This window comes from Dufourea novaeangliae, unplaced genomic scaffold, assembly GCF_001272555.1.
Source record: "Dufourea novaeangliae isolate 0120121106 unplaced genomic scaffold, ASM127255v1 scaffold49, whole genome shotgun sequence".
NCBI classification, from domain to species: domain Eukaryota; kingdom Metazoa; phylum Arthropoda; class Insecta; order Hymenoptera; family Halictidae; genus Dufourea; species Dufourea novaeangliae.
Window position 1 is genome coordinate 1250256 of NW_015373928.1, and position 20346 is coordinate 1270601.

Consider the following 20346-nt stretch of genomic DNA (forward strand, 5'->3'; position numbering starts at 1 on the left):
CCATAATCCAATAAATGGAAAGATATAAATAAAACGTTTATATTATGATACAACAATTGCACCGTAAAACGTGTATTTCGAAATATAACATTCTTGAAAGTGAATGGGGCCTTTGACACACTTTATCTATATCTACGTACTTATACCTATTTCTCCAGTGCTCGGTGAATTATTGCTGTCGCGATTGTTCCTCCGATTCGTTCCGAATTCATTTTCTTGCAAAATAGAGAGGGGTACGATTACCAAACGCGGCGCTGCACCGAATTGGCTGGCTGTTCCATTGTAATTGGGAGATTAATCGTGTCGGTGACGATTCTATTTCCTCGGGACCATCGTTACAGGAACGCCGGAAAAGGAAACACGGTGGTTCGTCGTGTCGAGGGATCACGTGGAATGAAGATCGCAAATAATAGAGACACGTAGCTTTTCTTCCATCCAATTAATACCGACGCCTCGGGAGCAAGCTGGATCGTTCCGGAAATACCGAAACAAAACGGAGCAACCAATGGAAAAGACTTGTCGGTAAAAACAACGACAAAGAGGTTGACTCCTAGTGCCGAACCGACTCACGGCAAATCTCTTGGTCTACAGGATTTCTCCATTCCGCGTTTTAAGGTCCACGGAGAAACAGCTTTACTCGATGATCGTCGAGGAGCTGCTTTCTCGGTCGAAAGGGTATGTGCTATAGGTACTCGACAAAGGTAACAAACATATAAGTACCGTATGTTGTGTCGCGTATTCACCATTGTATTATTTCCAAAAATGTTCGGATCCAACCCAAGTTTAACACTTTGACTGCCACGTCACCCAAATATGGGTGACACGTACATTGAAAAGTGTCTGGATTATTTAAACACTGTTATAAAATGTTTGCATGAAATTACTATCACAGTATAATTTAAAACAAGATCTACAGCCTCTATTAACTAAACTTAAATATTTTCGACAATTTATGACTTAAAAAACGTAATAAAGCGTGTCTGACTACGTACGGCCTTTTTCACTGTGGCAGTCAACGTGTTAAAATTCGATGGACAATTTGAGGTGCAACCCATCGATCTACTCGAACTTCATCGGAACATCGAATTCGACGAAACACGAATTGTGCGTGAGGCTAAAAAGTCACGAGAATGCCGTAGGTACTCGTGTGACGTTTCGGGCACGGTATAAAACTGATAATACGGGCAAAGTGTTCGTTCTTGGGAAACGAATAAAAGCCTGGGAAAATTGGTCGGATAGCAGGCGGCGGAGTGGTCGGTTATATCCAAGTTCGCTTTAAGGCAAATATCTTGAACGGCGAAACACTTTTAAGGGGGTGTCCCCCCCGCAATGATGTCGGGCTATGATAATTTTTATCCTGAAACCGAAGAGCAGCAGGCCGGCGAACGAAAGTCATCCAGTCGAAGATAAGACCGTGCGAAGTGGAAAAATCGTTTTTCATCGAATCACCGTGGTCGCGCGTTGCCCCGTCGGAGGGAAATTGAATAAGCGGTGCGATCAACCGAGAAACGTGCGCGCGTCTCTGCGAGGAGAACGACGAGCTGCGATGGGGCACGTCATTCGAGAAACGGACGTACTTAACGCTGGCTACGCTAGCTAAAATATTTCTATGAAAATAAAGCGAGCTGAATGGATTTACAGGGGCCTCTTTGATGTTCCTTTGCCGGAACGTGGCATTTTGTCGTGGCGGGCGAGCCAACGTAAGCCACTTTCTCGAAGAGGCAATTCGTATACGTAAATATATGTATACATCTCATTCATTCCCGTTGCAATGAAATTGAACACGTACTTTTGCCCCCGTCTCTTTCATTCCGTCCTTTCCCTCCTTCAAACCGTTCGTATCTTTTAATCTTTCCTCTTCCTTCTACCGCTTTCCCCTTCTACACTCCCCCTTTTTCGCAGTCTGTTCTATTTTCTCTGTTCAACCGTAAAGTTCCCCTATTTCGTCCACCAACCCCAGCGATCGTACCGTTCTCTGTTCCTCCGGTACGCAGGCAGTCAGCCAGCCAGCCAGTCAGCTCGAGGAACTTCGTTTCGTAGAACAGACGTTCCCCAATTATTATTATTATGAAGGCACAGTTCCAGCCACCACGTCCAATTATATCTTGTGGAACTAATCTGTAAGTTTCTTTGTTAAATTTCGCGCTCGCAACCGGTAACAGGATTTTAAAAGCATAACTTGGATCCGCGCCTCCCGTTATATGTAGTCACGCGAACAAACTTTCTGATGGAAAAGGGGCTCAAAACGGCGAGAGTTATTGCTTCTTCGTTACGTTGATGAGAATATTAAGGACTTACCCATCTCTCGCGATTAATACGTACCGTTTACCCGACTGTAGGTACATCTTGGCTCGCGTATAGGGTGACCCATCTTCGTCTCGAAAGAATAAGTACATACTTCGTTCACACTGTACGCGATTACAGAAACTAAACACGCAAAGATGGAGTAAGCCTGTAACAAGATTTTCACTGAACACAATGCGATCATTGAACAAAAATTTCTCGTTATTCTCCCTGAATTTTGTAAGCATTTTACTCTGTACGCATACATACAACCACGCCCATACTTTTATCACGATCATTCCGAACTACATATAATGTTTTGCTTACCTGTTCAAACTTTGTACGGTCACGCGATTTATTTTAATCTCAGTATGGACACTTTTCTGCGTGTACGTCGAGTTACAAACATTATAAGCTAGTTTAACGTAAACTACAATCTTAAATCTGTTTTACGCAATCACGGTTCCTCTTGTTTACTCGCGAGAAACAGTTTTTTTTTTTCTATTTTTCGCTCAAGTATATTTACGTTTGAAATGTAATTTGGAAAGAAGCCTTTTACTATACCTCGTAGAAGTTTGGAAACATTGCAGAGTCACCGATACTTCAGTCGACGGGATCGAAAGTCATTTACCGACATGCGACAGGTAAGTCACGGCGCGGAGGTTGGTTCGGCATTTTTTCAGGTAGGTACATAGTGCTCGGCGGTAGATCGGTGAGCGCGATAAACGCAGCTACGTAACGCATGCAACGCGTTACGTAAGGAGAAACATGCGAGGAGATACGTGTTCCTTGGCTCTGCACGAAAGCAAGTATGTCGATGTTCTCCGGCAAACTTTCACCAGAATCGCATTCTCTCCTGCAAAGGCGCCTTGCGCGATTCTCACGAATATTTGCCATGCACTCCGCTCGACTGCAGCCATATTTATACACTCGATACCGTGAATACCGATGTACTCGTCAAATAAGTTTCCGTGTGACCCTCTAATGTCGATTGTATAATATCAACCCAGCTGTCTGGTATTTTCGAATTTACCTAACTCCACCTGTAGCTTGTTTTTTTTTTTCACTTTCTTATACTTACAGTTGCGTTGGAAGTGTCCCGTATATTACTCTGTCGTAACATCTCATTTGTACCCTTTTCGGACAAGCAACTGTACGTGAAAGTTTCGTGCCTATCGATGCAATAACTGCATTGCGTGGTGCGTTAAAATATTCTGTCTTATCAGCTGAAATCAAACCAAATACGTAGAGTTTGCGTGTCGAAATAAGTTCTTTGGCAATAACAGGCATTACGACCAAAAAACAACGATTCTGTCTATTTCATTAGTTTGCTCTACACGGAAACTTAATGTATTCGCTTCATAGATGAGAAATAAAAACGATGTATAACATTCACCGGTGGACGTGGACACGAAATTCGTCGTAAACTGAGATTAAACTGGCCCGGCTAATAATACCGACACGGATGGACACTTGAAATTAAAACTGGTCTCGTCTCCTTCCTTGAACATCGTGGAAATACTTTGTCGGCGGAGTATATACATATACGTAGGTACCTAGAAATCCGTTCCAATTTCACGTTCCGCGAAAACATTCGTTTGTTTGTTAAAGTAAATTATTTCAAAAATTCGGAGACAGCTGTTACGAACGTTTAAAGTGTCGCACGGACGGTTCAAGTCTACTTGAATGGCAGTTGAGACGTACTAAAGTTGTACAGTTGACAGGGAAAAAAGGGGCGAGGAAGGGAACAAACTTTTCCTCCAATTATGCGGCCAGCACTTTGAGCAATAATACTGTTGACCTGCACGGTAAGAGCGGCATTCAAATTAACTCGTTGGATCCTGACATTATTATACGGTTATACACGTACCGCGGTTTGAACCAATGAGAGAGAGAAAAACGTAAAAAAAAGTTGGACTTCCGTTTGTATACGATGTCTTCTTTTTATAAAAATAGAATTTTCTCTAGTGGAAATGCCTTCGTATTTTAGCAAGTCAAGTCGGTTCCGGGATGAAATTTTTTTCCAACCTTGCGCGAATGTAGGATACGTTTTAAGTACACTTTGGATTCTAACAATCATTCGGAGACGGGTTCTTGACTTTTATTAAACTTACACAAAACGTAGTATAGTTTACTTCTTCGAACATGAACTCTATATGATGCACACTTTTTGACAAATGTTTACTATAATTGTACGTTTTGATAGTTCAATTTTAACCTTTTATCTGATATATGTACCTATACGCACATCGTATACACCTATTTGAAATATACGATATTTAAGGTAAAAATTATTGGCCATTCAATTCATTTCTTCTTTATCGTTCATGCTCACGCCAGGTAACAGGCTTAGTTATACTTGCGTAACCTTGATGGACCATAACTTTTGTACCAAGTGTGTCCTTTCCCATCACCTGCGTATCTACTTAACTTTTCCTCTAGAAAATTGTTCGAGAAACGATCGACTCGTTAAAGTTGCATCCAGCATACACGTATAAATTTATTTGAGGAATTACTACGTATCGAACTAATCGCATGGAATAGAATTATCGACGAAACATGATTCAAAATGTCAGCGGTCTTAGAGTAAGCGTACCACGAGATTATATGTATAGTTTAGCATGTTACCAACGATATACAGCACTCGTTGAATGCGTTGAAACTCGGACAATCGCTTAGGGTGTAAGGTCCCAGATGGCCGTGCGATGTTTATAGAAGAAGAGCGAGTAGAGGATGGCAGTCCCGACTAGGAAGAAGAAAAGTAGCCGAAAGATTTTTACGAGACTGATATTGGCCTCGTCGACGCAATGCTTCCTGGCGGCCGCGGCAGCGCATAGTACGTAACTCTCGATGTCGATTTCCGTGGCAACCGGAAATGCATCTTGGTCTTCTGGGGTGAGACGTTGTTGGAGCTGATACACATGATTCCTCTCTGCTGACCAGGACCTCCATGAAATTGACTCAAGAGATCGAAGTGCATTACGAACTTTCCGGTGCTCCTGTAGAAGCCTGTGAAGAAGCAAAGGTTTTTTCCAGAACGACTGATCTTTTTTCCCCTCGACGCTACTTCTTCTCCTTGCCATCCGAATGCCACGTTCGTTCGGAACCCCTTGTTACTTTTTTACTCGATTCTTCGATTCGCATCTATTTCTTTCGAAACCGGATCCTCCTTCCTATCATGATTTTACTCGGATTAGATACACGCTAAATTTTCCAGCTCGTTTTCGTTCTCGTCGTCGCGTAATCATCGGTCCGTACGATTCAACGCATCTTCCGAATGTTTCTCCTGGTCGCGAGAGGTTAATACACCAGATTTTCCAACTAATCACAAGCGCAAAAAAAAAGTGTTTAATGAATTGCAACCGCTTCAAGGTTTCTACGCCCGAGAAACTCAATCTCTTCCATGTCGACTAATTAAAATTTCTCTACGTTTCATCAACAAGTTCTTCCTGTTCCATTCGAAATTTTTCTCGAACAGAAAATACAAGAACGAAAAATATTCTTATCGATTCACTGACTTTGTCTATACGCATGTTTTCGATTCAATTTCTAAATTGAATTCTCGAGAAACTCTTTCGGGTGCTCGCTGTCTGAAATATTAACGCTATATCGTGACTGTTTTATCCAGGACGATGCATGCATTGTATCGTTAACAATAGATTCGGGGTAGGAGGTTGGTTAGAGTCTCGCAGCGCACACCGACATTCGACATTTCAGCGCAAATACATGAATACGTATGTATATTTTGTTTACTTCTTCATGCGACGGAAACTCGCGTCCCACGACTGTCCAGTGACGAAAACTCGTGTAACTTTTTACGAAGTGGGTTTAATCTCTCCGGATGTTAGCGTTAAAAGCGGTTCTTGCTAAGAACGCAAGTCGCGTGCAACCTCGTATTTTTTGCAGTTTCTTGGCCAACCATTCGGCGCACTGGTTCAAGAATCAAGTCGAAGAAAAAGTTAAAACCGCGTAGACTAGTTCGCCCGTGAAAGAGAGGGAGAGCGAGAGAGAACTGTCAAGATTTTTCGGGAAGTTTCCCTACCCCCCCCCCCACCCACCCACCGTCACTGAACCAAACTTACGATTTTTAAAAGCAATCAGAGACCAAATCCGCGCGAGTTTCCCGCGGGGAAAACGAGTTTCCTTTCGACTGTTTGTCTTTTTACCGTCCTCCGCTACCCCTTTCAGTTCCTCTTTCTTTCGCTGTCTAGCCGAATACCGTGGAAAAGCTGTTTACTTTGGTATTCGGGTAAATCGTAGTTCGAGATAACTTTTACTTTTTTACGATTGCATCGCATTTACCAAGTGCTCCGCGTCGCGTTCCCGCGACCGAGTGCATCACTCGCCCTGTGCGCCTCTGCGAACATTGTGATCAAACTTTTCTGAAAATCTTCCTCAATGGTTCTTTCCGGGAACTTCACCCACGGATTTCCTACTTCCCACGCTGCCTCGCGTCCAATAACTCAACTCCCGTGCTCGCGGATTCTTTACCCCCCACCCCCGAGAATTACTTTCGGATAGCCATTTCGAGCTTTAGCGCGTCGTGTCGCGATGGAAATTGCCTAGAAATCGCAAACTGAACGAAACTCCGAGTTTAATGAGTGGCTACTAAAAATCGTACGATCACGAGAATCGAATACCTTTTCTCCTGTCTTCGTCGTAACTTCTACATTCGACGAGTATCGACGAAAGTTTCTCATCGATACGAATTTCGTCGGTTTTGAAACTCGGTATTCGGTGTTCGCGGTATCCTTTCGTAAATTTTCGTAGAACCGCTCACGCGAGTGTCAACAGAGTCCTTTCGAACTGGCGACTCAGGGAGATCGGATATAGTAAACTTCCAGTTCGTTATACCTTTTCTTCGCTCCGCAGAGGCCGAGAATCGTGTCGCAAAGCACGGATGGCAACCATTCAAAAAGCATCACTAGAATCCAATGTAAGGCTGCCGAAGATGTCATACCACGGAATCCAAAAGTCGGATATGTAAACTTTCGATTGCCTTGACTACCTTTCTTAATCAGCTCGTTCCACGTGCAATCAAGGGACACCGCGTTGTACACCACCGTTCCCTGTACATCTTTCCTACGAAAAAAAAAAAAAACGAAATTGAGAATCGTATACCCATGGAAGTTAATTACTAAACGTTAGTAACGTCTATATCGAAGGTTTGTTTCTGAAAACAATCGTGTCTCGATTCATATCAATTTCTCCCTTGGCGCAAGTGAAAGTGAACAACTTGGAGAGTTTGCTCTTCCATATACATACATAAGTACTTACCTACATTTCCGTATCGCGCGTAATACGTTGGGCTTGAACTACGGTAGCTATACATATATCTATCGTTGTCAGCAAAGGCTTTTCCTTCGAAAGCTATACTTATCGGCAGCGACAAATAATGGGACGACGGATTCATTCTTTTATTATTGTTGGCGAATCTACTTTTCACTGAGACAGAAAATGCAATTCATCTTTTCTTTCGTTCTAATAAACCTAATCATCTTGCAGATGGTGAATAGTTAAATGTGACCGTAAGGAAAAATCTATGTTCAAAATTTCCGATTTAACGAAATTTGCTTCGAAAAGGATACACCGAACGATTCAAACTTCTTTGATACAAGAGATCGAAGATGTAGGTATCTGTTTTTTTTCTTTGTTAATCCATACTGTCGAATAATGGATTCGTTTACACCCCTAACTTTACGCAGAATGATAATCTCGGTAATTCAAACCGGGAAACCTCCTTAACGCGACCATCCACCGCGCACACCTCGATGCCCCGAACACGCGCTAAATCTGCCGCCTTTCCCTGGCTCGCTTAAAAGAGATTCGAACGAACCCGTGAAACGAAACCGCCTGCGTTTACCGTAAACTTTAATTGCGAACGCTTTATGCTATTCGCATAGAAGTACACGTTCCACGCTCACGGTTTTTATCGCTTTACGTTCCATTCGAGTTACCGCTTATTTAGATTTCAATCTATCGTAACTGTTTTCAAAACGCTCACTTTACATAATTTACTTTCCACCTTACAACCTATTGTGTATCCTTACTTTTTCTCTCCGCTCTTCGCGGTAATATTTGCAATATTTCAGGACAAGAGAATGATGTACTCACGTGTCGTGTAAGCAATGTTTCTGTCTCGTTTCGTTCACTTCCTCGGTTACTAATCGAGTCAAGGAAACGACATCAATTTACTATTATAGAATACAACTCGGTTACGTGAAACGACAGCTGGACGGTAACGAATGACAATCAAATTCACATTAACTCGTGAAGTACGTCGTTTTCGTTACGCAATGTAAGTACTCCAGCACGCTGTTAAATGGAAATTCATTGTCTACGAGGTGTATAGCTATCCACGATAACGGGTTGCTGATCGTGTACATGACCTCCTCGCGTGAAAAGTAAAAAGTATGTCTGATACGGGTAGACAATGCCTAACGATTGCTTGGGTCGCGCTTCGTCGCGCTGGTTCTATTTACAACCGGTACCAACGTTTAACTCCGGATCAAATCGCTTTGGCCAAGTTTGATCGCGTAAATGGTGGAAGAACGAGCAAGAGAGAAACGTGGTCGAGCCCGTCCCGACAGGGTATAGAAGAGAGAAAGACAGTGGTATAAATAGAGCACTTACGCGGTGGCTCGTTCCCAAGCAACGGCAATGAGGGTGTTGACCGTCAGGTCGATTGGAATGATTTCCGCTTGAAACTCAGAGTTGCCCAGGGCGAGGCCTGCTCCTACCATGAAAGCCGTCGGTCCTTTGAGCACGTCGACGAAGCCTGGCATGGGTTCGCGAAGGGACGGCCCGACGAGAGGAACCCGCACCAACGCCACCGATCCGTTCGGTACCCGTTCGTTTTGCAGCGATTCGGTGATTCGTCCCTTGTGACGAAAAATACACGAGATGGCGACCATTACCTCGAGCCGCGGGAGCTCCTGGCAGAACTCGAACATCCCGTCGTGTGGACCAGCCGCGTGAAACGCCACGCTGACATTCTGCAAGAGATTCTTGTCCTCCTTGCTCAATCCTAGCCCATCGTACAGCAGATTGCCCTCCAACACTTTCACGCGAGAAATCGCGTTTGGGTCTATCTGCCTTAGCCTCTCGAAACTGTAGCAAAGGAACAAAAGAATCGTGGCTTTTCGAATTGGACGTCGGCCAGTTTTAACTCGAATGTGAAATTTATGAATCCTATATAAATTGCCAGGTGCTTTCTATTTTTATAGTTTGCTCAACTGAACCTGCATAATAGTTTGCGATAGATTTAAGCGACGTACATACTTGGAAGCTGGTGTAAATACGCAACCCAGTGATCTTATCGGGTAGTTCATTCAAAATAGCAAATACGTATTATCAAGCCCGAACGCGAGGTAAACTAGTAATTATTTGGCCAAGTATCGTGCACGGAAATATATCTCGAGGGATATTTACGTGGCTCCTGGAAAACGTAATTAATATCCAGCAAGTTTTTTGCTTCTCACTTTATTTCCAGATCACTTGACCGCGTAAAACATCGCGAGACTGGGCAGCAACGTTCCCGACATTTAATACGACAATTCCGAATCATTTCTATCTCCGTTCCAGTACATTTCATTCGGATCCCCGGGGAACGGCTAATTTTATTCGTTTTTGATTGCATGTTTGAAAGGACTAAATAAATTGACACGTATCCCGCGGCAACCACTGAATTCCTAATGAAAAGCTAATCTGCGTGCACGCCACCGCGTCTAATGAACCCTTGATTAGAATGGAACGTCGCATCGTCTAACGAATGACTGATTAAAGTCAGATGTAATATCTAACGAATATGCATCGTACTATGCAACGGACGACTGATTACAATGATACGATATGCCGCGCAACCGAGGATCGAATGAACAAGGAGGGAAATGCAAATGAACTCACGATCAGGAAAATAATACCAACGATTCTACAGAAACTTTATCGCGTCGTTCGCTGTCCTGATCGATGCTCATTTCTACCATTGTTTTGATTTTCGCGTTACGCATAAATATATTACAAAAACGAAATTACGAACATTTTCCGATTTTCAGTTCATGACTCGACGATGAATAAAACCAGTAACGCGTATGTATAACATGTATGCTAGTATTATGTTTACCTTCCGTTTGCGGTTCAGAATGACAAACACGAGCGTTCGCGTTAATTGACCAAATAAACACGAAAGTTTTCCACGTACCTACCTTACTATCGCTTCGTAATCATTTACACGCGGCTGCCGAAGCGAAACGATTAAAGATTTGTCTATATATATGTACTCGCGTATACCTTCGAAATATCACTTCTAAAGCCACACAACGATGTACCATTTTTCCACGCTTTGAAAACACTTATGAGAAACGATCCACTGCGATGGAGGTGATAGCAGAAAAGAAACGATGTTCATACCCAGGCGACAGGAAAATCTGCTTGATCCTGTCTTCTTTATTGAATCCGCTCCGGGATCTCAGCATAACGTACACCTTCGCCTCGGGGAAGGAATAAAGGATCTTCTCGATGAGCGTTCTTCCCACATTGCTGGTCACTCCGGTTAGGAACACCTCGCGGTTCGCGTACCACTCGCGCAGAGTCATACTCATTGACTGACCTACGAGAAAAGAAAGCAGCACCTTGCAGCCCACTCACCGGTAGCATTCTAACGCTGCGTTGTGTCTCTAGAAAGCCGATCGAAAAGATGCAAGTCGCGCGTAACAGGTATCTTGCAGAATCGAGGAAATTGATTCTGCGAAACCAGCGTTCCGCTGACGCACGAACAAACCTCTTCTTTTCTACATCGTTTCCTCCTCCAAAGAAGATCCTGATTACAGAGATTCGATCGGAAGTTTCGTCCCTTCGTGGTGCGACGTTCCTACGAAAGTTTCTGGCTAACAAATTGGAAATACCTACCGACGCCCTTTTTGGGCATCCGCGAATGGAAATTTCAAGTTTGCCGGAACGCTTTCAATCGGATTGCATTAAAGTAATTATTCCAACTAAAATCTTACTTCCAGTGACCTACCTGCTAATTCGCCACTTCAATGGCTGTCCATAAACTATCAAAAAAGAACTGCCGGCAATGCTTTCAGGTGCTACTGGAGTAAGGTTTCGGAGACAACTTCGAAGCGGTGTGCGTTACCACCATTTTCCTCAGCCGACTAAACAACGACGGACGAACAACGGACACGGTCCTTGGTCGTACATTGGTCGTCCCACAAATGTTCCGCACATCTTCATGTAGATGTGACTACTGGTTTGCTTACCAAGAATGCTAACAACACGGAATTTCCATGGAATCGAGCCCTCCGCGCTTGCTACAACGAACGAAGGCGTTTAAACGTTTCGCGTTTATGGACTCGAAAACGTCTTTAACATGTAACCGATAGCGAGCTTCAAAGGATAACATTATCGTCTTAAATGGAGGGTGTTCGCGTTTTCGTTTCATAGAAATTGCTGCACGTGGCAAGACGCTTCGTGGAACTTCGTTTATTGGAACATGTCGGCGGAGGAAGCTGTTGGATAGAGTACTACTTAGGTTGGTACCGATAATACAGCCATAATACCGACTTTCTCTTCAGTAAACGATTTCTCGTTGCCATAATAGAACCATGTATTCGCAACATATTCCAAATCAAGCGTTTGTCATAAACGAAGAGAGAATCGATGCAGATCTTACTTCGAATTGCACGAACCTGTAGACTCACAACGAATGGCTTTGTGCTACGATCTGCGACTCGATTTCGAAAATTTACCCACACCGTGAGAGGAAACGGTGATTGGTAAATTCGTGTCAGTAATGAGAACGGTGGTCTGTCAAATTAAATAATGTTATGCGGAATTTGTTAATGTCATGCTTTTCCAAATAAGCTCGGGGAAATGAAGCAATCGTTAATTTGCATTTATACAACGGAATATGCGGCGAGCGCATAAAATAGCCAAACTACGTTGATGTACTCGACGAATCGACATCGTGACTCTGAATAATTCGAAACGTAACACCGCCCCTGAAGCATCGGCAGTCACTGATTTTTTTTTCACCTATCCGCCTGGTCGACGCGCGATTTCTCTGTAACGTTCCTGTCCACCATCCCTTTTCTCCCTCTGGCTTTATTTCCATCCATGAATATGTGCATTTTTTGAGCGTGCGTGTTTCACCGCGTAGCAGGTTGTTCGCGATGGCTCAGGGCTTGCCCAGTTGTATGTTTGCGAATGGAGAATCGGGCCAATTTGGAAGAAACCACGCAACTGCCGAGGCTGAAAGACGCGTCGAACCACTGATGGACGTTCGTTATCAAAGAACGTCGATATCTGTCTTCCTATCGATACAAAATGTATACTGTCCGTCACGAGTTCGTTTCATTGTACTACTCATTTTAACGTTTTTTTCGTTATCGAAGAATTTTAGCTTACTTTCGTTATTTCTTACCTCACCGCGATTACCAATTTATGCATAACTGTACACGTTTCTTGTTGTACTATTTGAAATTTAACAGGGAAGCAAAGGAAACGAAGGATCAAGCAGTAGAAATTATCAACCCTCTTGCGATTAATGGTTTTTCATACACTAATTTACCGCGCGAATTTGCGTTGTGCTTTTGTAAATGATACTGTCATAAAATAAATCGAAATTGCACGCGTCACCAATTACGAATAGGACGATATTCGTTACCGGACGGGCGACTCGTTCCAGGATCGCTGTCGCAATTACCGTAAGCGATTTCAGAATTTGCAATTCTGATGGCGCACCCGAGTCGATATCGATTGCTACTTAATAGAACGCTGCTTGTCGAGTGCGAACCGAACGAGATTAGAAAACCTTCGGTTTAAATAAGTGACCGAACTCGGATGCGAAATGCTCGATAATTTAAACCGTGCCTACATAGAAAAACCAAAACAGTGTACTATGCTATTTTTTTTTTGTTTACCTGAAGTTCAATGGTCGACGGTAATTAACTGACGTAACGGAGTATTTTAACCTCGACTCTTGGTTGCGTAAAATTCGCGCTCGTGAAATTCGCAAATTACGTAACGGTCTCGAGTATAGCTACGCACACTCCGCGATACGGAAGTAACGAGAAATCATCGCGATAAATTTTTCCTGATTTTCTCCGTTGGTTTCGAGATTCATTCCAAAATGATTGCCCCGCTGGTCGATGGAACGGCAAAGCAAGTTAATTATCGTAAATTAATAACCATTTCGATACGTCGCAAAATTATCGCGCAAACGTAACAGAGAATATATCGCAACTGAACGAAATAACATGTCGTTAGCGCGCTACAAGATCGAAATACCCGATTCCGGAACGTTCCCGGGCGAAACATTTGTAAGTGTAATTTATTTCTGTATTCGTCTTCTAAACGAGGGCCGCACATTTTTCTTGTTTACCAATTATACATTTGGAAAGAACGATAAATACCTTGAACACGCCATACATAACTGCTATAGGTCTTTGACTGTACCTGTAAAAATGTCGCAATTACATAGTAGATAATTGGAGGTATAAAACGAAAAAAAAGTGAAAACAGTAACAGTGAACGAACATGAATATAGGTATGTAGAGAATTAACGAGACGGTAAACGCAATGATGTGGTAGCACGCACCGCAGCGTGAAAATGAACCGGGTTGCACTCAAAATTAGAATCTTACATCAAAGTAGAGAGTTTCGGAAGGAAACTTTTACAATTTATTAGCCCCTCGACGGTGTCGCGTGTTAATCCTGCAAAGTTATAATTCCGTCAGAGTATGTTCGGTACGTTCGATTACGCAACTTTTTCCAGGTCGAATCGAAAGTGTGATCGTTGCTTCTGCGAAGTGTTCGCGTGTTCACAACCAGGCGAAACCGGGCTTCCTGTCCACTGTAATAAAACGCTTCAGACCAAAAAAAAAGAAACATGAAAAGAACGGAAACACGTAATCAGCTGGACATTGAAACACTGTTCTTCATGGTCGGAAGACACTATAATTTTCCCATACTTAGAAACCGAGTAAGCATATAAATTCACTACCTTTAATCCCGTAAGACATCTTTGGATACGTTAATTCACAACCTATGGATAACTTTTCATTCGCGAGCGAGTGATTCGGTGCCCTTAATTTGTCGATGCTTCAGTAAAGTAATAAGGTTTCCAGTTCTATAAATAAAGTGCAAGAGGTGATACGTTAAATTTGAGAAGGGAATTGTTAAATTTCAGAGGATGATTTTTGTGAAACTTCAGCAATATACCAACCATTTAAAGTTAAAATACAAGGGGCATAACATCAAATTAAACTGGTGGCAAATGGCTTTGAATTCCTCAGAGACAGATGGGTTGTTCGCATCGGTTTAATCAGAATTTTCCATCGAGGACGGTGTTACGTGAAAATGTCCCTTTCAAACTTCTCTCGACGAGAGCGCTCAAAGGCTGAAAAAAAGCTAATAGTGTACAACAGGAACGACGTTTTTAGAGCCGCCTACGCATCACGAACCTAATTCCTTAAAGTGTTCTCCAGTATGCTAAATGAGTTCATTACACGACAATTTTCGGTACACATTTCTGTCCAGTAGATGGACTTCCTTTTGAAAACTTTAAACGCAACATAACTGACACCGTTGATAGATGTTTTCACCAAGCGATTAGTGGTAATCCATCAAAAAGGACACTTTTCATTTGCAAAAATGAATTAAATTCGTCGTTGCTGATAATAGTAGGAATCGGTTAATGAGAATTTTCGCGAGAGAACGCGCTAAGTGTTTTTGCTCGCCTCTTATTATCCTTATCCACGTCTATTATGCTAAATACCGAAAGCCGTAGGAGAACATAGTTATTCTCTAGGCAAGGCAAATAACCGTCGAGATGGGCCATTCGCGATAGAGTAGGAAACACATGGAATCGCGCTATTACACACAAGATTAAAATTTGAATTGTTACAGATACAAATTTCAACTTGCAGCCTCGTTTTAAGTATGCGCCGCTTTCTAAACGGCAATAATACCGTTCACGTAACCGGTACGGTTTATCGGACTCACGTTGCCCGTACACGTCTGTACATCCTGTCGTGAATTTAGTCAATTAAAATTTCTGGGACTTGTTGATACTTACTTTTTATTTGATCTCGAATCAACTTCTACATCTGTACATATATACTTTGATAAACCTGACATTGAACATCAATTAAGTGAAACATTTCATAATAAACTAACGTTTTAGGAAGTCATGAACTCGATATTATTTGCAACAATTAAACTTACAAAGACGGCAAGAAGAATCGTGCAATTAATCGCGAGACGATTGCCAGTCGACCTCGTGATTGTGTTAATGATCGCCTCGATGATATTTCTCGTTTTCGTGACGTTCGATTCGCTCTCGGCCCCCGCTAATACCTCTTCTATGGCGGAGCTAACGATACACGTTTTTTGACTCGAATCGTAAACGTAACCGAATTTGCAAACGCACTCGTAACCACCTGGCATGTTGACGCACAACTCGCCATTCTCCGACAAACAGTCGTGGCGACCGCGAGTGCATTCGTTTACGTCGACGCAGATCCCAAATCTGGCGGACCATTCGTAACCTTTTTCGAGACACTGGCAACTGATGTTTATCTGATTAGCCACTAAGCTGAGCAGATCCTGATTCTCTTGCCGATTTAACTTGCACTCTCTGTGCGCTATAAAAGAATAAAGGTCGATAATAATTGTTATCTCATGACGGTATTATACATATAACCTTGATCCCCGGATTGCGTACACGGTAACAATTGAATGGTATATATAATTAATTACGCTTCCTCGCAGAAAAGGTCTTACGCGCAGAGTAAACAAAGCGGTTTGTTTAATTATCGCGCAAACACATTTTGTTGTGTCGTATTTTTTGCTACTTATTATTAGTTACGAACGTGGCGTAAAAAATAACAGGTCAAGGTGACGACGTTGCGTGAAGGTACACCGAACATTATCTGGTTCGTTCAGTGAACCGCTACGCGGAGTGCTTAATTGATAAGTATTCCGACGAAGATATTACACGCCGAGATAATGCGTTTCACGGCCGATGAAACGCAATATTCCAGAGTGAAATTAGCCGAGGTATTTGGTTCGGGAACAGAATCAATCCTCTTAGGACAAGGGTATGAGGTGATTTCTACGCACATGGCATGTTCTCAGCGTAGCAAGGATTCTGCGGTGAGTGATAACAATCCGTCATATATCCGATTTGCTTCATGGGACAACAATGATCGGGGCAGAAACTATAAAGCGCGCAAGCATACGGTTTCGTGTCATCGGCACGGGGATCTCCGTTTCCACCGTTGATGTCGCAGTTGGCATGATTATCGCAGGGCTCACCAAAGATACTCAATTCTGGCACACCGAGCATCGTGTACCAGCACATGTAATAGCTCACGGTAGTGCGCCACTGGAATCGTTCTAAACACACATAAGTCGGAATTCAATGGGTAAAAGAATAGAAAGGTATTGAGCGTCGAAAGGAAAGAGATTGTCTACAAAGGAGAATATCCTCGGGATATCGGTCATTAACCTTCTTTCTTGATTAGGTGAATCCCGTGGGAGATACGGGCACTTGCCTATTGGACCTTGAAAGGGAACCGCTGTCAGATCGTCGCGTCTACGAGCATCCTGACAATCCTTTTGAGCGGACAGGACTTGTTGGATATTGTGCTCGAGATTCCAATTCTGTTCTTTCATGATCGTGATGGTGTCATCTTCCCGCCTGAGGGCTGTAAGCTTAATGTTCCTTTCAAGATATCTCAGACACTCGACGAAGCTTGCATCGCAATGCCTGTGTACAATAACGCATGCATCGGCAGTAGAATATTTCCGATATTTCTTTCTCAGTTCGTGCTTTAGAATCCCTTTCGCGGCCTGCTAACTTTCTAATTACCATTCCATTTAGGTAATCGCAGTTACAGTGTGTAGCGGATATCGTTTCGATGCAAACGCTCGATCACGTCGCGAATGTACCACTACAAACACCTTCTAAACAACACTGTTGGCAGGTTAGTCGAATTATTTGGTAATAATTCGTGAAAAGGACTACCGATCTTACTTATAAACACAACTGGCTATTAGAATGGCTCAGTGTTTGTCGAAACGAGGTTTAAATGTAATCTTAAATGAAGATAGTTCGACGTATAAGGTCATTCTATTTCGGAATCATTTCAATCGTTAAGAATATTGCCGATTGATCAGACTATAAAGAAGATTTATTTGCACTTCTAAATGGAATGTATCTTTATCGGAGCTGAAAGTGTATGTAGGAAAATTAATCTTCAGTTGGAAAGAACCTCGACAAAAAGTAAAAGTTCAGATTTTCAAACACAAAGCGGGATATTTACTTTACTAATTATTATAAGCAGAGTAATATTATGTACGTAGAATTTGTAATAAACAAATTAATGAAAGAGCAACCGGGGCAGGTGTCTAGTTAACAGGTTCCGCTTTGTCATGATAATAACGTTTCCCCTATTATCGAAACAATAATGAAACTTGATAACTATGCCGGAAAATTAGCAATGAGGACACTATAGATTGCAGTTATCGAATAATTGAGCGGTAAGTAGTCTGTCAAAGCATTTCACTGAACCACGAGGAGATACCGATAGGTACCTGCGCACTTCCCAATGCAAAGATCTCAAAGGCGGTTTTGGAAATTCCTGGTAAAATCTACTAGGTGAATCCTCGAGCCTTCTGTAGTAACGTCGATCAAAGTCCTCGAATTTGTGCGCTCGTATGTAATACGCGACGTCTCGGATAACCTTGTTCTTGTCCCAATTCGCGTCCCAATCATCGGTGCTTTCCTCCACATCTGGCACGTTGGTTATTTTTACGTTGGGATCCATAACCTCTTCCACCATTGGCACGGCTTCGAGGATATCTTCCTCCTCGCTCTTCTCCGTTTTCTCATCGATAATATCTGTTGTCGCGCTTGTAATTGGCAGCTCTACATTCTCCTCTGAACATAGCATTCGTATGGAATATAGGTGAAAAGTCATGTACAATATTACGTAACGTTTCATGATTCGCGATTTCTATGCTACCTTGATTCTGTACTGTTCGTTGCATCGAGATGTATCGCGGTAAGTAAACATTATAAAAAAAATCGAAATAAACAATAATGATTATCGGTTCGAAACTGTAACGAAGTTTCCACGCGATCGAGAAACGGAAACCAGCATAATCTTCATGAAAACGAGCGACAATATCGGTTCTCAGTTTCTAAAACGGATCGAAAATCGAAAATATCGAAGTTTCGGGATCGACAAGCGGAGCCCATCTGGTCGAGTCTCGTTCGACATCGCAGAGGCGATCGACTCTTGTGGACGTATTTCGTTCTTTTCTCAGATTGGCGAGCAAATGTTGACCTAGTTTCAGGTTCGGATTGGACGTTACTCGCTCTAAAATTTATCTTTTATCTTCTTTGCTGTCGTGTCATCTCTAAAACCGAAAAACGACGCAGTCGACTCATCGACGATTGATACGATTTCAAACGTAACGGCACGACTCTATTGTAATTTCGTTTCGAAGAAATTTTGTAACGCGAATACGTGGAAATGTTAAAGTTGCAATTGAAAACGTTGGATGCATAATACCGTTTGTGTAGAAAGGGTTACTCGAAATGTGCCACTTTAAAGCGTTACCAGTAGCCGAATTACCCTTTAATTGGCAATTCGAGATAAGATTGAAATACAGCGGGCAATTGATGCGAAAGGAAACGCTATCTCGGTAACGTCGAAACCAATCTAATGGGGCGGTGCAAAACCACACCGAAAATTCGATACCGTCGCATCCGCTCGTGTCATGGGACAATAAACTAAAACGAGAGGAACGGTTTATCGTCGCATAAAACTATCTGCGTCTCCGATACGGATTTCAGCAACAAAAAAATTCACTCATTTTATCTACTGTGAATAGTTTACTTAGATGTTCCGAAATGTTGGCTAAGGGAAACTAAAAAAAAAGTCAGTCACTGTAGAGAATAATCTAGATTCTAGAAGTAAAGTGAAGTACGGATGATGACATGGTTCTTTTCGAGTGTTTAACGGACATAAAAACGGAAGGAGAGGATATACAACCGATCGTCGCAATAGCGAAATCCATTTGACGATTGGAAGCTTCCGTGCACCTTTGATTCACTTCATCCCGCGCAAACGATGAACCATAATGGAGAGTGCACCATTTTCGTTAAATGTAAGCTCGCACGAGTCGTATAAACTAAGAATTTTTCCAGAAGTTCTCGTTGTTGGAAGAACAGAACTCCATTCAAAAAGCGTTCCATTTAAGCTGACCCTGGTCAGGTGAGTGTGCTTCCCTCAAGGATTTTGAACAGAGGACTGGAATAAAAGAAAAATGAAAATGGCAAACGGCAAAGAGGTTGGCATGCAAGGGAACGGACGAAACGGCAAATACAGAATCGTCGTGCACGTTTCGTGATTTTTATGCGAATTACGTTTTTGTCGTTTGCGAAATATCAAAATACATCAACTGTAACGATCACGAAGAAAGCTGCGCACCGGTGGAGGCATTTCTAACCGGGGGTTCGGTTGATACGCGGCTACAGAGAGCAACTAAAGCGTGCCATACAACCTTTGGCAAAAATGATGAAATTCATTTGGGAGATATCGCGCGTGTAAATCCGAGCAGAAGCGCCACGAATTATCGAGAGCTTTTGTACTTTTTGTATCCTCCCAGTCGGGACGCGATAAACTGTCGTGAATGAAAAAAGATTCGTTTGATGCCACCAACGGTTACATGCTCGTCCACAGGAATGGGTTACAACAGTTTTTCTCATCGTAGTCTCTAGTAGAGGATAGGATTTATAATGCACAGTTAACAAGTCGATACTTTAACAGTCTATTGACCGAATTTCGTGAAAATATTAAGAAATGTTCAATCTCCGATAAAAATGAATAACACTTTACATTACCATGCTGCGTGGTGAAATCGTTGGAAATTGGGAAACGTAGCATGTAAGTAAAGTTCGGTGACGAGGAAACGGGTGCTCCTCGCAAATATAGACGTCCGAATAGCCTTATCGATCGTCTGACGACTGACGACACGTTTCCGAAGAAA

General features: G+C 42.5%; 2 protein-coding genes across 2 annotated transcripts; both read right to left on the minus strand.

Annotated features, from left to right (window-relative positions):
- Positions 1-208: 208 nt before the first annotated feature.
- LOC107195092 (putative fatty acyl-CoA reductase CG5065) lies at positions 209-10877 on the minus strand. The gene is made up of 5 exons (XM_015584869.1): positions 10693-10877; positions 8917-9393; positions 7138-7365; positions 4999-5292; positions 209-401 (listed from the first exon to the last, which is right to left on the minus strand). The coding sequence occupies exons 1-5, from the start codon at positions 10875-10877 to the stop codon at positions 209-211; spliced, it is 1377 nt and encodes a 458-aa protein (XP_015440355.1).
- A 4588-nt stretch (positions 10878-15465) lies between these two features.
- Positions 15466-18339, minus strand: LOC107195093. Its single transcript, XM_015584870.1, has 5 exons — positions 18282-18339; positions 17884-18229; positions 16842-17056; positions 16408-16683; positions 15466-15929 (listed from the first exon to the last, which is right to left on the minus strand). The coding sequence occupies exons 1-5, from the start codon at positions 18337-18339 to the stop codon at positions 15466-15468; spliced, it is 1359 nt and encodes a 452-aa protein (XP_015440356.1).
- Between the last annotated feature and the right edge of the window lie 2007 nt (positions 18340-20346).

Bases quoted from the DNA above. Each gene is read 5' to 3' on its own strand.
- LOC107195092 (XM_015584869.1), bottom strand. From the start codon at position 10,877: ATGACTCTGCGCGAGTGGTACGCGAACCGCGAGGTGTTCCTAACCGGA. The intron at 5,293-7,137 runs GTATAACGAACT...GCTTCTTCACAG, and splicing joins CTCTGCGGAGCGAAGAAAAG to GCTTCTACAGGAGCACCGGA. The intron at 402-4,998 runs CTATAAACATCG...CTATTATTTGCG, and splicing joins ATCCTCTACTCGCTCTTCTT to ATCTTCATTCCACGTGATCC.
- LOC107195093 (XM_015584870.1), bottom strand. From the start codon at position 18,339: ATGCAACGAACAGTACAGAATCAAGGTAGCATAGAAATCGCGAATCAT. The intron at 17,057-17,883 runs GTACCTATCGGT...TATTGTACACAG, and splicing joins TTGCATTGGGAAGTGCGCAG to GCATTGCGATGCAAGCTTCG. The intron at 15,930-16,407 runs GTGCGTAGAAAT...ATTCTTTTATAG, and splicing joins CTACGCTGAGAACATGCCAT to CGCACAGAGAGTGCAAGTTA.